This window comes from Benincasa hispida, chromosome 6 (assembly GCF_027475165.1).
Source record: "Benincasa hispida cultivar pf3 chromosome 6, pf3_genome.v1.1, whole genome shotgun sequence".
Taxonomy (NCBI): domain Eukaryota; kingdom Viridiplantae; phylum Streptophyta; class Magnoliopsida; order Cucurbitales; family Cucurbitaceae; genus Benincasa; species Benincasa hispida.
Genome location: NC_143483.1, coordinates 9,732,661 through 9,747,422, shown reverse-complemented (window position 1 = coordinate 9,747,422; position 14,762 = coordinate 9,732,661). Strand labels below are relative to the sequence as shown.

The 14,762-nt window shown below is 34.0% G+C and overlaps 1 protein-coding gene across 2 annotated transcripts; it reads left to right on the top strand.

Annotated features, from left to right (window-relative positions):
• Positions 1 to 2,394: 2,394 nt before the first annotated feature.
• Positions 2,395 to 7,150, top strand: LOC120079029 (protein CLP1 homolog). Of its 2 annotated transcripts, XM_039033211.2 has the most exons (11): positions 2,395 to 2,685; positions 3,027 to 3,366; positions 3,579 to 3,647; positions 3,780 to 3,875; positions 3,975 to 4,216; positions 4,338 to 4,476; positions 4,579 to 4,635; positions 5,477 to 5,611; positions 5,837 to 6,072; positions 6,608 to 6,652; positions 6,755 to 7,150. In XM_039033211.2, the coding sequence occupies exons 2-11, from the start codon at positions 3,157 to 3,159 to the stop codon at positions 6,840 to 6,842; spliced, it is 1,317 nt and encodes a 438-aa protein (XP_038889139.1). In that variant the 5' UTR covers positions 2,395 to 2,685; positions 3,027 to 3,156; the 3' UTR covers positions 6,843 to 7,150. The 2 variants fall into 2 exon arrangements, with proteins under 2 accessions (XP_038889139.1, XP_038889140.1); XM_039033212.2 differs by lacking the exon at positions 3,027 to 3,366.
• The last annotated feature ends 7,612 nt before the right edge of the window (positions 7,151 to 14,762 follow it).

Below are 14,762 nucleotides of genomic sequence, written 5' to 3'. Positions count from 1 at the left end.
AATAAATATAATAACCACCTTATCATATGATATTTATAACCTATAGTTTTAATATCACATCATATGTAATATTTAAACCATAGTTTTTTTCTCCTTTATTTGATATAAATCATATTTATATCAAATTCCTCCAATTAATGTCTCTTATACATCAAATCAATTATATCACATATAATTGGACCAATTTAATTATATCATATATAATCAAATTCTCTCTTGTTAATTTGAACACTTCAAACTAACCCAAAAACTTATTCTCAACTTGAATCCATTGAGCTATGGAGGGGACCTTATGGACTTGTAGCTTGAACTCCAACGGTACGTGCATAACTAATTAAACTCTTTAATCACGATATTCACCATCCATTAACCGTCAAACACTCCACTAAAGACTGACAACTGTACTCTTCTCACTACAGATATATTTCTATGTCCATTGGGTATAACCAATCAACAGTACGATAACCCTTCACATTATCGCTCGTAAGTACAACTGGGCCAATTTACTGTTTTGCCCCTGTAGTTAAATTTAACTCCTTAAGTATCACTGATTCCTCTAATGAACAATATATCATAGTCTTACTATGAGTGAATACCTTTCAGGCCATGAGAAAGTGTGTGACGCCACATTATTCAAGCCCCGAAATGAGCCCTTAAGGGAGCAATCTATCTACTTACCCCTGCTTCGGGGAATGAGTGAATTCCATCTTGTGTAGTGATGACATACAAAAATGCACAACATCTTAGGCCTTTTATTTAAAATTATGAGGGTTGTTAAGTAGAATATGTGGTAAATATGTTAGGAATTCATGAGAAAATGAGTTTGCCTCGTTCAACATTAGGAATCTCGGCTAACCCACTATTATGTGTTATTATGCGTTCAATTATCTATCTTTGTAGCTAACGCAGGAAGCGTATGCATACACGGAAGTCGGGCTCTCGCAAAGACGACCGCATGCGGAGAATTTCTCCATCACAAAGGCGAATGCATACGTTCATCGCATGGGTGTTGTGATAATCAACTGCATGCGTCCATCGTATAGGAGTCGCGATTGTCAAGCGATTGCGGTCATCGTGGAGAAGTTACGGTAATCAAGCGAATGCGGCCATTGCAACATTGCGACTACATGATGATGACCATAATAGTGGGATGAACACAAGGTTGGTGGAATGGAAACATTAACGCATATCTCGAAAAAATCAAAAGATGATGTTGACATTTCACCTACCACGTCGTTAGCAACAGAGATTCAAAAAAGGACCATCATGCCGCAAATGTCAAAATCCGAGTAGGTCCATTAATGCTGTCGGCGATCAAGCTATATAAATTGAAGCCGTTGAGCATAATTTCGGAGAATCCAAGGTCTTTCGCTTGAGGCTCGCCTTAGAGCGGATCCTTGTGATCCAGACCAAAGCGTTAGAAGAAAGCTTGAGAGTTCCTTATCTCCTTCATCCATTCCGAGTGATGACCGTAGCCTTCGCCGGAGTTAGATCTCGAGAGAGTCAGCTCCACTGCCCTTTCATGGCATCACTAGCAGCCTTGACACACATCTGCTGGGAGTAAGACATTGCTTCTAGTTGATCCTTTCATTTTCTCTTCTTTTCTTATATTGTATTGTATTACATTTTGGCTTAAGAAATTAATACATTTTGTGATAAATGCATTTCTATATTTCCTTCGATTCCATCTCCATCTTCATTTACTTAGCATCCTTAATCTTCATTGCATCACTTAGTGAGATTGCTATAGTATCACATACTTAATCATGCGACATAGGAATATGAAACATGTAGCAAACCACCGGGAGGTGTGCGTTGCGTGAGTATTGTGAGAAAACCTCACGTGCTTAGTGTGAAGCTAAAAAGGAGGGAAGTTGCAAGTAATCTCTCCATAACTCTCCAATAGTACGGTTTTGTAAGTAAGAGTGCTCCTTGAATGTGTATTGTGATTTTTACCGTATTTGATAATAAAGTTCAATTTCTACAACAAAGTGTGCCTTCTCCTCTCCCTCTTAAACATAAGCCAAGCACTGCAACCCACACTACGATTTGTGAGCTTCAGTAGGTGCTTTGGGGAAAATTTGGGTCCAACTTATAATACATGCATACCACGCTTCCGCCCCGTGACAGCATGTCTAGTGAAAGCACAACAAAGCGTGAGAAAAATGAAGTTCGCGATAAACATGGTAGACATGACAATTCCTAATGTTAATACTCAATAAAATGCAGTAGAATGCTTTGATGCAAGTGATTTTGTTTATTTTTGGAGTGGGTTATTAATCATCTAGAGTTGAGAATGAATTATTGACGTAAAAAAAAACCACTATTTATTACCCAAAAAAAAGAAAAAAAGAAAAAAACCAGTATTTATTAATAACTCTCCATTAAAATATTATTGATATTTAGTAAAATCCCAACTAGTAGTAACTAGTAAGTAATAAAGTACGCCCTTTATTCTCAATTCAATTCTCAGCACCTGTGTCTCCGACTCTCCATTTACATCGTCGGACGCCGTCGCGCAGTTGCCGTTCAATCTCCCTCAGTCCTCAATCTCCATCTCCCGTCGCGAGCTCGCCCTTCCAAACTCACTCCCTCCGCCCATCGCCTCTCTCACTCTTCCTCTCTCTTTATCTCTGATTTTGTGGCAAAGCCAAAGTCAGAATCCACCCAGAATTTTATCTTCAGGTGAACAAACAGTATTAATCTGCAATTAAATGTCTCTTCGTTTCTTTGAAACCATCATTATTACTAGCAATATGAGCGAATGACGTCCATTCTAATTCTAAATTCTGAGATTAGTCTTCTTTCTGCCTTGCGAAATAATTCTCTAAACTTTCCCGCTTCGAATTTACAGTTTGAACTTATGTTAATGTATGCAATAAGGCAATGAATGCCAATTTTTCGAGTCTGTAATCGATTTTGTTTCCATTTATTCTTGTATTGACTGCTTAATTTATTGGGGGATTAAAACCCCTAAACCCGCCAACCATTTTCTTTAATTATAGTCAATTAATTCAATGAACCAGTGACGCCTCGTACAACTCGATCGTTTTGTGTCATTTTCGGAGGCACAGAGGCGCTATTTATAGTCTCAGTGAGTGCAAACCAGAAGGTCACCATTTGAAATAAGTTGATCTAGCTTGTATTGGGTGTGGCATGGCGTATGGTGGTCCGGCCATTGTGGCTGGTTCAGCTTCGACTTCGTCTATCAGACAGGTCAAACTGGATAGAGAGAGCGAGCTCAGGATTGAAGTTGGAAACGACTCGCCTCTTCGTCTACGGCTGCTTTCTGGTAATGCTGAGATCTTCGGCACTGAGCTTCCTCCTGAAATATGGCTCACTTTGCCACCAAGGCTGAAAATTGCCGTAAGCTTTAACGAACTAGGCTTTGCTGTTCCCAATATGATTTATTAAAGTCTTAGAACTAAATTTCATTTATTTCCTATAAGTTATCGTCTTTCTCGGTTAATCATTTCACAAGCATGCTTTTTAGTTTGAAAATTGTATTTATGTAAGAGCAAGAGGGTGGTTCTGCTTTGATCTTCCATTATTTTAAAGTTTTGAGTTTGATGTTAAAGGTCTTCACTTGGTATGGAGCCACACTTGAAATGGATGGTGCGACTGAAACTGATTATACGGCAGATGAGGTATGAATTTCGCTGGTTTGTAGCAGCTACAGATTGCGTATATTATTTAAGTATATGGCGGAGATGGTCTTCTCTGTACTACCAAATCTTTTTTCAATGGCTAAGATTCAGTTCTCTATTGTTTGTTTATAGACACCCATGATTGGTTATGTGAATGTTCATGCTATACTTGAAGCGCGAAGAAGCCGTGCTAGAGCATCATCGTCTGATGACTCTGGTTCTACTCAGGTTCTTTTCCTTTCCAATTAAATTGCTTGACTCAGCTAGTTTTTGTTCTGATAGGATTGCCTGCTTATTGATATTAGTATACTGTTTTTGGTTTATTAGGGTCCAAGGGTAATTGTTGTGGGGCCTACCGATTCGGGAAAGAGCACCTTGTCAAGGATGCTTCTTAGTTGGGCTGCAAAGCAGGGTTGGAAGCCTACATTTGTGGACTTGGATATTGGCCAGGGATCTATAACAATTCCTGGATGCATTGCTGCTACCCCCATTGAGTTGCCCATTGATCCTGTGGAAGGTATCCCGCTCGAAATGCCACTAGTTTACTTTTATGGACATACTACTCCAAGGTAAATAAACTTTCTGAGTTAAGTTTCTGTATTTATTCTTCTTGATCCAAAGATACACTATACTGCAAATTTTGATAATTTTAATATGTTCCAATGCCCTAAGTTTGAGGTTCTTTAACAGCAATAATGTTGATCTGTACAAAGTGCTTGTGAAGGAGCTTGCCCAAGTACTGGAGAGACAATTTACTGGCAATGCAGAGTCTCGAGCTGCCGGTATGGTTATCAACACAATGGGATGGATCGAGGGTGTAGGCTATGAGGTACTGAAGCTTCAATTTTTTATTACAAATTCTGTTTGCTAATTGCAATTACCGTTTACCACTATTGCTTATGTATCGTTCCTGTATATTGTCTTGCTGCAGCTGCTTCTACATGCAATTGATACACTCAATGCGAATGTTGTCTTGGTTTTGGGTCAGGTAAGCTGCTACTTTTTGTGTTTTTCTTGATTCGTAAACTTGCTTTATCTGGAAATTGGAACTTGCTGCGATCTCTTCAGGCACATTGTTGTGTTTTCATTCATTCATTGGTTAATTTACCTATGAACTAGAAATTTGTTTTTCTTATAGTGAGCATTCTAATCTCTCAGTATCAAATGTTAGAAAGAAGGAAATGTAGTACAGTTGTGATTGATTCAGAAAAGTTCAATCAAATGTATATGATATACTCTCTAAATTTAAATGATCTGCAGAATAGAAATGCACCGGGCACCCACAGTTCAAACTAGAAAAAGTAGATAAACTGCGTATACTTGCTCCATTTCAGTAAAAATAAACTGCGTATACTTGCTCCATTTCAGTGAAAATAAACTGCGTATACTTGCTCCATTTCAGTAAATACTGTATCCGTACTTCAAATTTTCTCCGTCTCTTCAAATTAACCTTTAATCCTTCTATTCTTCTTTTGATAAATATCAAAGAAAACCCAACCTCTTGAAGCATATATGTTGGGATACTTACCAACAAGAATCAAGATCTGAATTGTATCGAGAATTATAGAAGGAACTACAAGATAATCCAAGTTTATGGTACTTGGAAACCCCTCTTGAGCATACCAACTCAAGTCCTAGATTACTCAACTAATGCCCCTTCTCCCACTTAGCATCCCTCTATTTATAACCTTACTTAGTAACTAACTTCCTCTCTAATTACTCATATCCTTAAACCCATACTAATTACCTAGGTACCTAACAATATACTCACCAGTAGTTTTTGGAATAATTTACTGTAATTTTTTTTTTCATTTTCTACTGTTTTGCAGGAGAAACTTTGGAGCATGCTCAAAGATGTACTAAAAAACAAGCCTAATGTAGATGTTGTGAAACTTCAAAAGTCTGGTGGTGTTGTATCCCGAAATGCTAAATTTCGTCAGAAAGCCAGGAGTTACAGAATAAGGGTAAGCGAGCAGTAAAAATGGTGGATGATTGGTTTCATTCTATCATTCTCCTATTCTGACATTTTCAAATGATGATGACAACAGAATTGACTTCCTCAGTCTTGATGAAATTTGTCCGACCCACATAATACAATTCAATTTAATTTTTTGTCATGGTACACCTCTTGTAGTCTTGTTTCATTTTGAAACTGACAAGACTATCATCAACTGTTGTGGTATTTGCAGGAATATTTTTATGGGCCTGCAAATGATCTCTCACCACACTCAAACATTGCAAACTTCAGCGATCTTTTCATTTATCGCATTGGAGGTGGCCCGCAGGCCCCTCGTTCAGCTCTGCCTATTGGTGCAGAACCTGCTGCAGACCCCACACGATTAGTGCCTGTCAACATTAATCGGGATTTGCTTCATTTGGTTCTTGCTGTTTCATTTGCAAAAGAACCTGAAGAAATTATCTCAAGGTGATCTCTTTTGGAATATCGCTTTCCTTTTCTTAATTTAAATTACATTTTTAGTCTCTTATCTTTTTTAAAGTTTCATCATCATCCCTTTCCTTCCCTTTAACGATAATGACAGCTTACCAGATATTAGATTCCTTTTATTATATTTTACTGATAAGTGACCTTGCCATGCTTTAATTGTGACTGAACTCCAAAAAGAGTAGCAGAAATCCAACAGTCATCATTGGTTATGCACTAAAATAATGTGTTGAGACCTGATTCAAATTCATATTGATCTCTATTTCACTAAAACAAAACGTCGGATTAGTTCATATGTTACATCTACAAGTAACTTTCCACATTGGATTACTTTACTACCACTCCTCAGAATGGTGGGGCTGTTTGCTTGAAGAGCTTTAGCCAAAGCGTAAGGATATGATAATGAAACTTTTAAAAGTGAAGAAACAAAGTTGAAGTTAAGGTTAAAGCATGGAGACAAATTGTAATGCAACTCTTCCTTTACAAGTTAATAATTCATTTCCTTTTCTGGGTGCAGCAATGTTGCTGGATTTGTTTATATTACTGACATCGACATCCAAAGGTTTGAACTAAACAATGAGCCAACGATTTGGTTAAAAACATATGTAAATGTCTGAAACTATATAGCTTCTTTTGAATCTAACAACGGGTTTGTGGATGACAGGAAGAAAATTACATATCTTGCGCCATCGGCCGGGGAACTTCCAGGCAAGTATTTGATCGTGGGAACCTTGACCTGGATCGAGACCTGAAAATCCAGACGCACGAGTTTAATCATTTTGTTTGTGACACTAGGACAGAGGAAGTAAAAGAGGAACCCATAAATTTTCGGAGATCAAAAATCATTGTAGGCATTAGATGTGAATAGATAGTCCAGGAATGTGTTGTGTTGTTCGATGTGTAATTTCAAATATGGGGCTGAATTTTTTCAACTTATTCGAGGTCAGTCAAAGATCGACGTATCAATTGTTGAAAGATAGGGTATCAATGGTATCTTACTAGTATCTTGTTTGAACTAAAAAAACGATTAATATTTTTTAATCCACGCTCAATTCTACCATGATTGGGGAGCCCAAATAACCAGAAAAAGGAAGGAAAAAAGAACAAAGCCTTGGAACTCAAATAACTCAAAGGGGTTCAAAGGTGTTTCTACATAAAAGGCCTCAAAATGGGGTCTATATTACACCAATGTTACACTCATATATATATATATATATTAGACAACGGTTCAGCTACCACATTAGTATTTAATCTTCTTTTTTTTTTTTTTTCCAAAATGTTCCTATTTCCAATGAATTTTCACCCACATCTCTTCAATTTTCCTCTACCTCCTTCCACCTCCCACCTCTTTTCAATCGACATGGTTCCAATGATCGACGACAAGGGTTCTGACTTCTCCGTTCGGTGACCAACGATCAACGATAAAGGCCATTGGACTGTAAGCGAACATTGGACGAAATTTATCAACGACGAACAAACTATAGGTGAACGTTGGAAGGAATTTCAACGGCAAGCCTAGGTTCCTTCTTCATTTGGCAACCAACGATCAATAACAAAGGCCATCAGAATATCAACAACGAACAGACTGTAGGCAAACGTTGGACGAAAGATCAACGGCGAATAGTAGGCGAATGGATTGTAGGTGGACAAGGTTTTTTTTTACAATATTCAACGACCGTTCTTTTTCTTCTGGCTACGAGCATATAATCGATGGCCAACGACGACGACTATACCTACTGCAATTGATGGCAAAATTGAAAAATTCATAGTATTGCCCTAATACCTACTGCAATCAACGTCCAAATTGGAGAAGGTATACCCCTCTATGATACAACTATAGACAAAACTATGTACTAATATTTATTGAAAAAGGTACATTGTGGAATTTGATGACTGATTTATTTGTGATTCATGAATAGAAGACTATGTACTAGTGTTTATTGATAATAAACTACATGAACATAAGATTATTGATAATAAATTGCATAGACAAAAGGTTTTTATTGATTCTATTCCTTTGACCTTTATTGAAAAAGGTACACTAGGGAACATCTATATTTGCCATAAACAACTAGTAAATTAGGTACTCGTGTCTATTGATAATAAACTGCATAAACTGGAGTTTATTGATAATAAACTAATAGACAAGAGTTGTTCTTCTTGATTATATTCCTCTGGTGTTTATTGAAGAAGGTACACTTAGTTTATTGGTAAGAAATTACATAAACTGAGGTTTATTTATAATAAACTGCATAGCGATAAACTTTTTATCATAGAACTGTTTTGAACTTTATTTTGCTATATATTATTTTATATCTTAGTATAACTCTATATAGACAAGAGGTGTTTTTCTTGAATATATTCATATGATGTTGATTGAATAATGTATACTTAGTTTATTGATAAAACTGCATAAACTGAGGTTTATTTATAATAATCCGCATAGCGAAACTTTTTATCATATGACTATTCTGAACTTTAGTTGTTATATACTATCTTATATAAGTCTTAGTATAACCGTTCTGATGCTTGTTTGCTATATACTATATAGTAGTTTATTTTCCATATACAGAGGAATGGATGAATATGTACAGATGTTTAATTCCATAAAACATATTCTAATATATAAACGAAATGATATGTACACCATAAATTATCCCCAATATGATACACAATGTGTACATTACTTACTTTCAATAACTACAGAGAAATGATATGTGCTAAATTTTCATGCCAAACTTCAAACAAAAGGAGAAGTGATAGACTTTTAGCATCTACTAGAAGAATGGGCTCCAAGGTGAAAACTACAAAAAATGTTGTACTCAATATTTCATCAGATGATGTAAGTATGTTACTGATATATATTTGTCTATACAATTTTCTATAATAAATTATTCTTCATTATTTATCTTATAGGATGGAACAAATACCTCAACACAAGGAAGGAGAAAAGCAAACATCTTCAAACTTTTTCGACCAACTATTAGGAAACATGACAGATGACTTTATACCATTGAGAGTCGTACTAGAAGAAATTGAAGAAGATGATATGGAAACGGTTGCGACACAAATTGTTCCATATGGATATTCTTTTGAGATATATATCATTGACAAAATTACAAGATTATTAGGTTTCGTTGAATTTAATGCAGTACCCTTTCTATGTGAAATACATGTAAGAGAGAAATTCCTAGAAGAAATGCTGTTGGAGAATCATCTACTGAGTCTGAAGATGAAACAATTGATGAGGTAACGTTATAAAATAAAAAATATTATGTTGTCTATTATATACATTAAGATGGAATATAAGGAAAAAACTATGAACTTATATAATTTGTTTCAGGAGATTAAGTGTGAACGCCCGAGATGGATGGGGTAACATAACATTGAAGTAGAAGAGAAGGCTGAATTTTATCCATTGAAGTAGAAGAAACGCTTGCATGTAAATATCACATAAAAACTCTCAAATTATCTATTTCAATATGATAATCTGAGAGTTTTTATGTGATATTTATATGCAAGCACTGAATACCAACCCAATTGACACCTCAATTGGATAAATTTAATGGCCTAGGTGGAATTAAGGAGGTTAATCCACCTCCTACTTCACAAATTGTAGAAAATCCACTAAGGATTCAATTTCCATTTTTTCATTTAGTTAAAATCAAAACAATATTTCAATTTTTGAAATTAAAATAAAAATGAAAATTAACTTGATTTTAATTAATTAAATAACAATTTAATATCAAATATTAAATTAATCACACACCTAACTTTAAACATGAATCCTATTCATGTAATTAATATTTAAATATTATAAACTCTCCAATTTCGTTTAATTTTAATAAATTAAACGTTAATTATATCGAATATAATTATACAAACCCTAATTGCAATTTGAACACTTCAAATTGAAAATCCTAAGTTCAATTTGAATACTTCAAATTGAAATCATTTCAAATTCACTCAATTGTTCATGTTTTACGAGCTAGTAGAGGGACCTTATGGACTTATAGATCATGAGCTCCAACGATTAGAGATTAATTGACTAAAACTCTTTAGACCAAATTAATCAATATTCGTTAACTACCGAGTCACACCACTATAGCTCGATAGTTGCACTATCCTCACTATGGATATATTTTTGTCCACTTGATTTAAACGTAAGTCGACCCTTCACAGGTTGTCCGTAATAACGGTTGGGTCAAATGTTGTTTTACCCCCGAAATTATGTCTTGCTCCTTAAATTCCACTGATCCTTTAATGAATAATTGGTTTGTGATCCAATCACTAAACCGGATCCCTCTCGAGCCAATGAGAGGGTGGGGCCCCTTGTTCAAGACATGGGTTTAGTACTTAAGAGAACAACCTTCTTCTATCCCTAAATCGGGTAGGCGTGAATTCCATCTTGCACCTTATGCCCCTAGTCTTACCCCTGAAATGGGAGACTTATTGAGCCGACGCTGTTAAGCCAACCCTCACCTATGCAAATCTAAGGATAATTCCGATTAAACAGGACTTCATAGTTAGCTCAGGATTAAGGTCGAGTTACTTAGGTCATCTATGCGAAATAGTCAGTCTTAAATAGTAAACAAGATTATAAAGTAAGAGTGACTTATTTCTTAGTCTGATCTTATGCAAACTCATTGCATAGGACGTCCTCACTCCTCATGTCAATACATGAGCTAATCAGGATCACTTCGTTTGTAGTACCTTACAACAAATTTTAATAACTATAGAGTGGGCCGCAACTGATAGTGTTACTAGAATAAGGTACCTAACCTTATTCATATACTATAGATCGTTTTGGTTATTTTCTCGAACTTGATTCATTTTATGTCTCCATATAAAGTTCAAGTATTCATATAATAGCCATAGATTTTAGTTTATTCTTTATAAGTGTAATTTACAAATTCAATAATAACTTTATTGAATAAATGTTATGTTACCCTATCCGTCTCAGGGTGTTCACACTTAATCTCCTGAAACAAATTTTATAAGTTCATAGTTTTTTCTTTATATTCCATCTTAATATATATAATAGACAACAAAATATTTTCGATTTTATCACGTTACCTCATCAATTGTTTCATCTTCAGACTCAATAGATGGTTCCTCAACAGCGTTTCTTTTAGGAATTTCCCTCTACATGTATTTCACATAGAAAGAGTACTGCATTAAATTCAATGAAACATAATAATCTTATAATTTGGTCAATGATATATACCTCAAAAGAGTATCCATATGGAACAATTTGTGTCCCAACCGTTTCCATATCATCTTCTTCCTCAATTTCTTCTTCGGGTAGTACGACTCTCAATGGTATAAAGTCATCTGTCATGTTTCCTAATAGTTGGTCGAAAAGGTTTGAAGATGTTTGCTTTTCTCCTTCCTTGTGTTGAGATATTTTTTCTTCATCCAATATGATAAATAATGAAGAATAATTTCTTCTAGGAAATGGTACATAAACCAATATATATTAATAACATACTTACATCATCTGATGAAATATTGAGTACAATATTTTTTTTGTAGTTTCACCTTGGAGTCCATTCTTTTGGTAGATGCCAAAAGTCTATCACTTCTCCTTTTATTTAAAGTTTGACATGAAAATTTAGTACGTACCATTTCCCTGTAGTTATTGGAAGTAAGTCATGTAGACATTGTGTATCATATTGGGAATAATTTATGGTATACATATCATTTCGTTTATATATTAGAATATGTTTTATAGAATTAAACATTTGTACATATTCATCTATTCCTCTATATATGGAAAATAAACAACTATATAGTATATAGCAAATAAGCATCAGAAAAATTATACTAAGACTTATACAAGATAGTATATAGCAATTAAAGTTCAGAACAATCCTATGATAAAAAGTTTATCGCTATACAGATTATTATAAATAAACCTCAATTTATGCAGTTTCTTATCAATAAACTAAGTGTACATTATTCAATAAACATCACATGAATATGATCAAGAAAAAAACACCTCTTGTCTATGTAGAGTTATACTAAAACTTATATAAGATAGTATATAGCAAAATAAAGTTCAGAACAGTTTTATGATAAAAAATTTATCGCTATGCAATTTATTATAAATAAGCCTTAGTTTATGCAGTTTCTTATCAATAAACTAACTGTACCTTCTTCAATAAATACCAGAGGAATATAATCAAGAAAAACACCTCTTGTCTATTAGTTTATTATCAATAAACTCCAGTTTATGCAATTTATTATCAATAGACACCAGTACCTAATTTACTAGTCGTTTATGGAAAATATAGATGTTCCCTAGTGTAGCTTTTTCAATAAAGGTCAAAGGAATAAAATCAATAAAAACCTTTTGTCTATGCAATTTATTATCAATAATCTTCTATTCATGCAGTTTATTATCAATAAACACCAGTACATTAGTCCTCTATTCATGAATCACAAATAAATCAGTCATCAAGTTCTACAATGTACATTTTTCAATAAATACTAGTACATAGTTTTGTCTATAGTAGTATCATAGAGGGGTAGTTTTGTCTATAGTAGTATCATAAAGGGGTATACCTTCTCCAATTTGGACGTTGATTGCAGTAGGTATTAGGGCAATACTATGAATTTTTCAATTTTTCCATCAATTGCAGAAGGTATAGTCACCGTCGTTGGTCGTTGATTATATGTTCGTAGCCAAAAGAAGAAGAATGAAGAAGAACGATCGCCGAATATTGAAGATAAACACTATCCTCCTATAGTTCGTTCGCCTACAGTCCATTCGTCGTTGATATTTTGGTGGCCTTTATCGTTGATCGTTGGTTGTTGAATGTAGAAGAAGGGACCCCTCTGTCTACCATTGGATTCCGTCCAACGTTCGCCTACATTTTGTTTGCCGTTGATAAATTTTGTCCAACGTTTGCTTACAGTCCAGTGGCCTTTGCCGTTGATCGTTGATCACCAAATAGAGAAGTCAGAACTCTTGTTGTCGATCCTTGGAACCCTTTCGATTGAAAAGAAGTGGAAGGTGGGGAGAGAAACTAGAAGGAGGTGGGGGAAAATTGAAAAGACGTCGGTGAAAATTCATTAGAAATAGGAACATTTTGAAAAAAAATTAAATACTAATGTGGCAGCTGAACCGTTTTTAGTATATATATATATATGTCTGTCTGTATATATATATATATATGTATGTCTGTATGTGTGTATATATATATATATGTATGTCTGTATGTGTATATATATATATATATATATATGTATGTCTATATATATGTGTGTGTGTGTGTGTCTATATATATGTATGTATGGATGTATATATATATATGGATGTATATATATATATGTATGTATGGATGTATATATATATATGTATGTATATATATATGAGAGTGTAACATTAGTATAATATGGACCTCATTTTAATGCCTTTTGTGTAGAAACCCCTTTGGGTTATTTAAGTTCCAAGGCTTTGTTCTTTTTTTTCTTTTTGGTTATTTGGGCTCCACAATCATGGTAGAATTTGAGCGTGGATTAAAAAATATTAATCGTTTTTTAGTTCAGACAAGAAACTAGTGAAAAATTCAATCCACTATCTTCTTAGTCAAAAGATACAATTGATACCTCTATCTTATAACAATTGATACGTCGATCTTTGATTGACCTCTAATAAGTTGAAAAAATTCAGCCCCATATTTGAAATTACACATCAAACATCACAACACATTCCTGGACTATGTATTTGTAGGAACTCTTTGAGAAGAAAACCTTGAGCGGAAGCAAGATCGATCAAAAATCATTTTTTATTGAATATAAATTTTACAATAAACAAGAAATAAGATAAGCATTTATTTATAAATTACAGCATGGCAAAGAAAGGGCTTTAGGAACCTTACCTTTGAAGACCTTTCTTCAAGATTTCCCTCGTACAGAACACGGACCACTTGAAAACTTTCTCCAAGGAAAAATTCAAACAAGTTCGAACATGACCACAAAGGTTTCCTCGGTATTCTCAAGGTGAGAACCTAGGAGTGGTGGGCTCTGCCTATTTTTCATTTAAGGGAATTTTGTGGAGAGGAAAAAGGAATTGAAAAATGTTCACCAACAAAATTCAATTCACACACATAGAACAATTCTGTCTTTTCTCTATGTATCACCAAATGATTATATGGCCAAAAAAGAAGAAGAAACCTTTTCTTTTCTATATGCCAAATATAACCACCACCCACTTACATGAGTGGCGAGAAAAGGAGGGGAAGAAAGTTGTAATTTCCTCCCTTATTATTAAAATAATAATAAATATAAATATAAATATGGTAACTAACTTATCATATTATATATATATTAAATTATATGTTATATCAAATATAACCTATAATCTATAGTTTTAATATTATATCACATACAATATAAGCTATAGTTTCTTTTCTCTTTTATATGACATTTAATATAAATCACATTTATATTAAATTTAACAACTATGAATCTAATTCATAAAAACTATATTTGAATCTCATTCAAATATTTATTTCCTCTCATTAAACTATAATGTATAAAATACATTATAATAACTATATCACATATAATTGAAACAACTTAATTATATTATATATAATTAAATCCTTCTATTAATTTGAACAATTTAAATTAATCCAAAAATAAATTCTTAATTAATCCTATTG

Bases quoted from the DNA above. Each gene is read 5' to 3' on its own strand.
- LOC120079029 (XM_039033211.2), top strand. From the start codon at position 3,157: ATGGCGTATGGTGGTCCGGCCATTGTGGCTGGTTCAGCTTCGACTTCG. The intron at 3,367-3,578 runs GTAAGCTTTAAC...TTGATGTTAAAG, and splicing joins CACCAAGGCTGAAAATTGCC to GTCTTCACTTGGTATGGAGC. The intron at 5,612-5,836 runs GTAAGCGAGCAG...TGGTATTTGCAG, and splicing joins CCAGGAGTTACAGAATAAGG to GAATATTTTTATGGGCCTGC.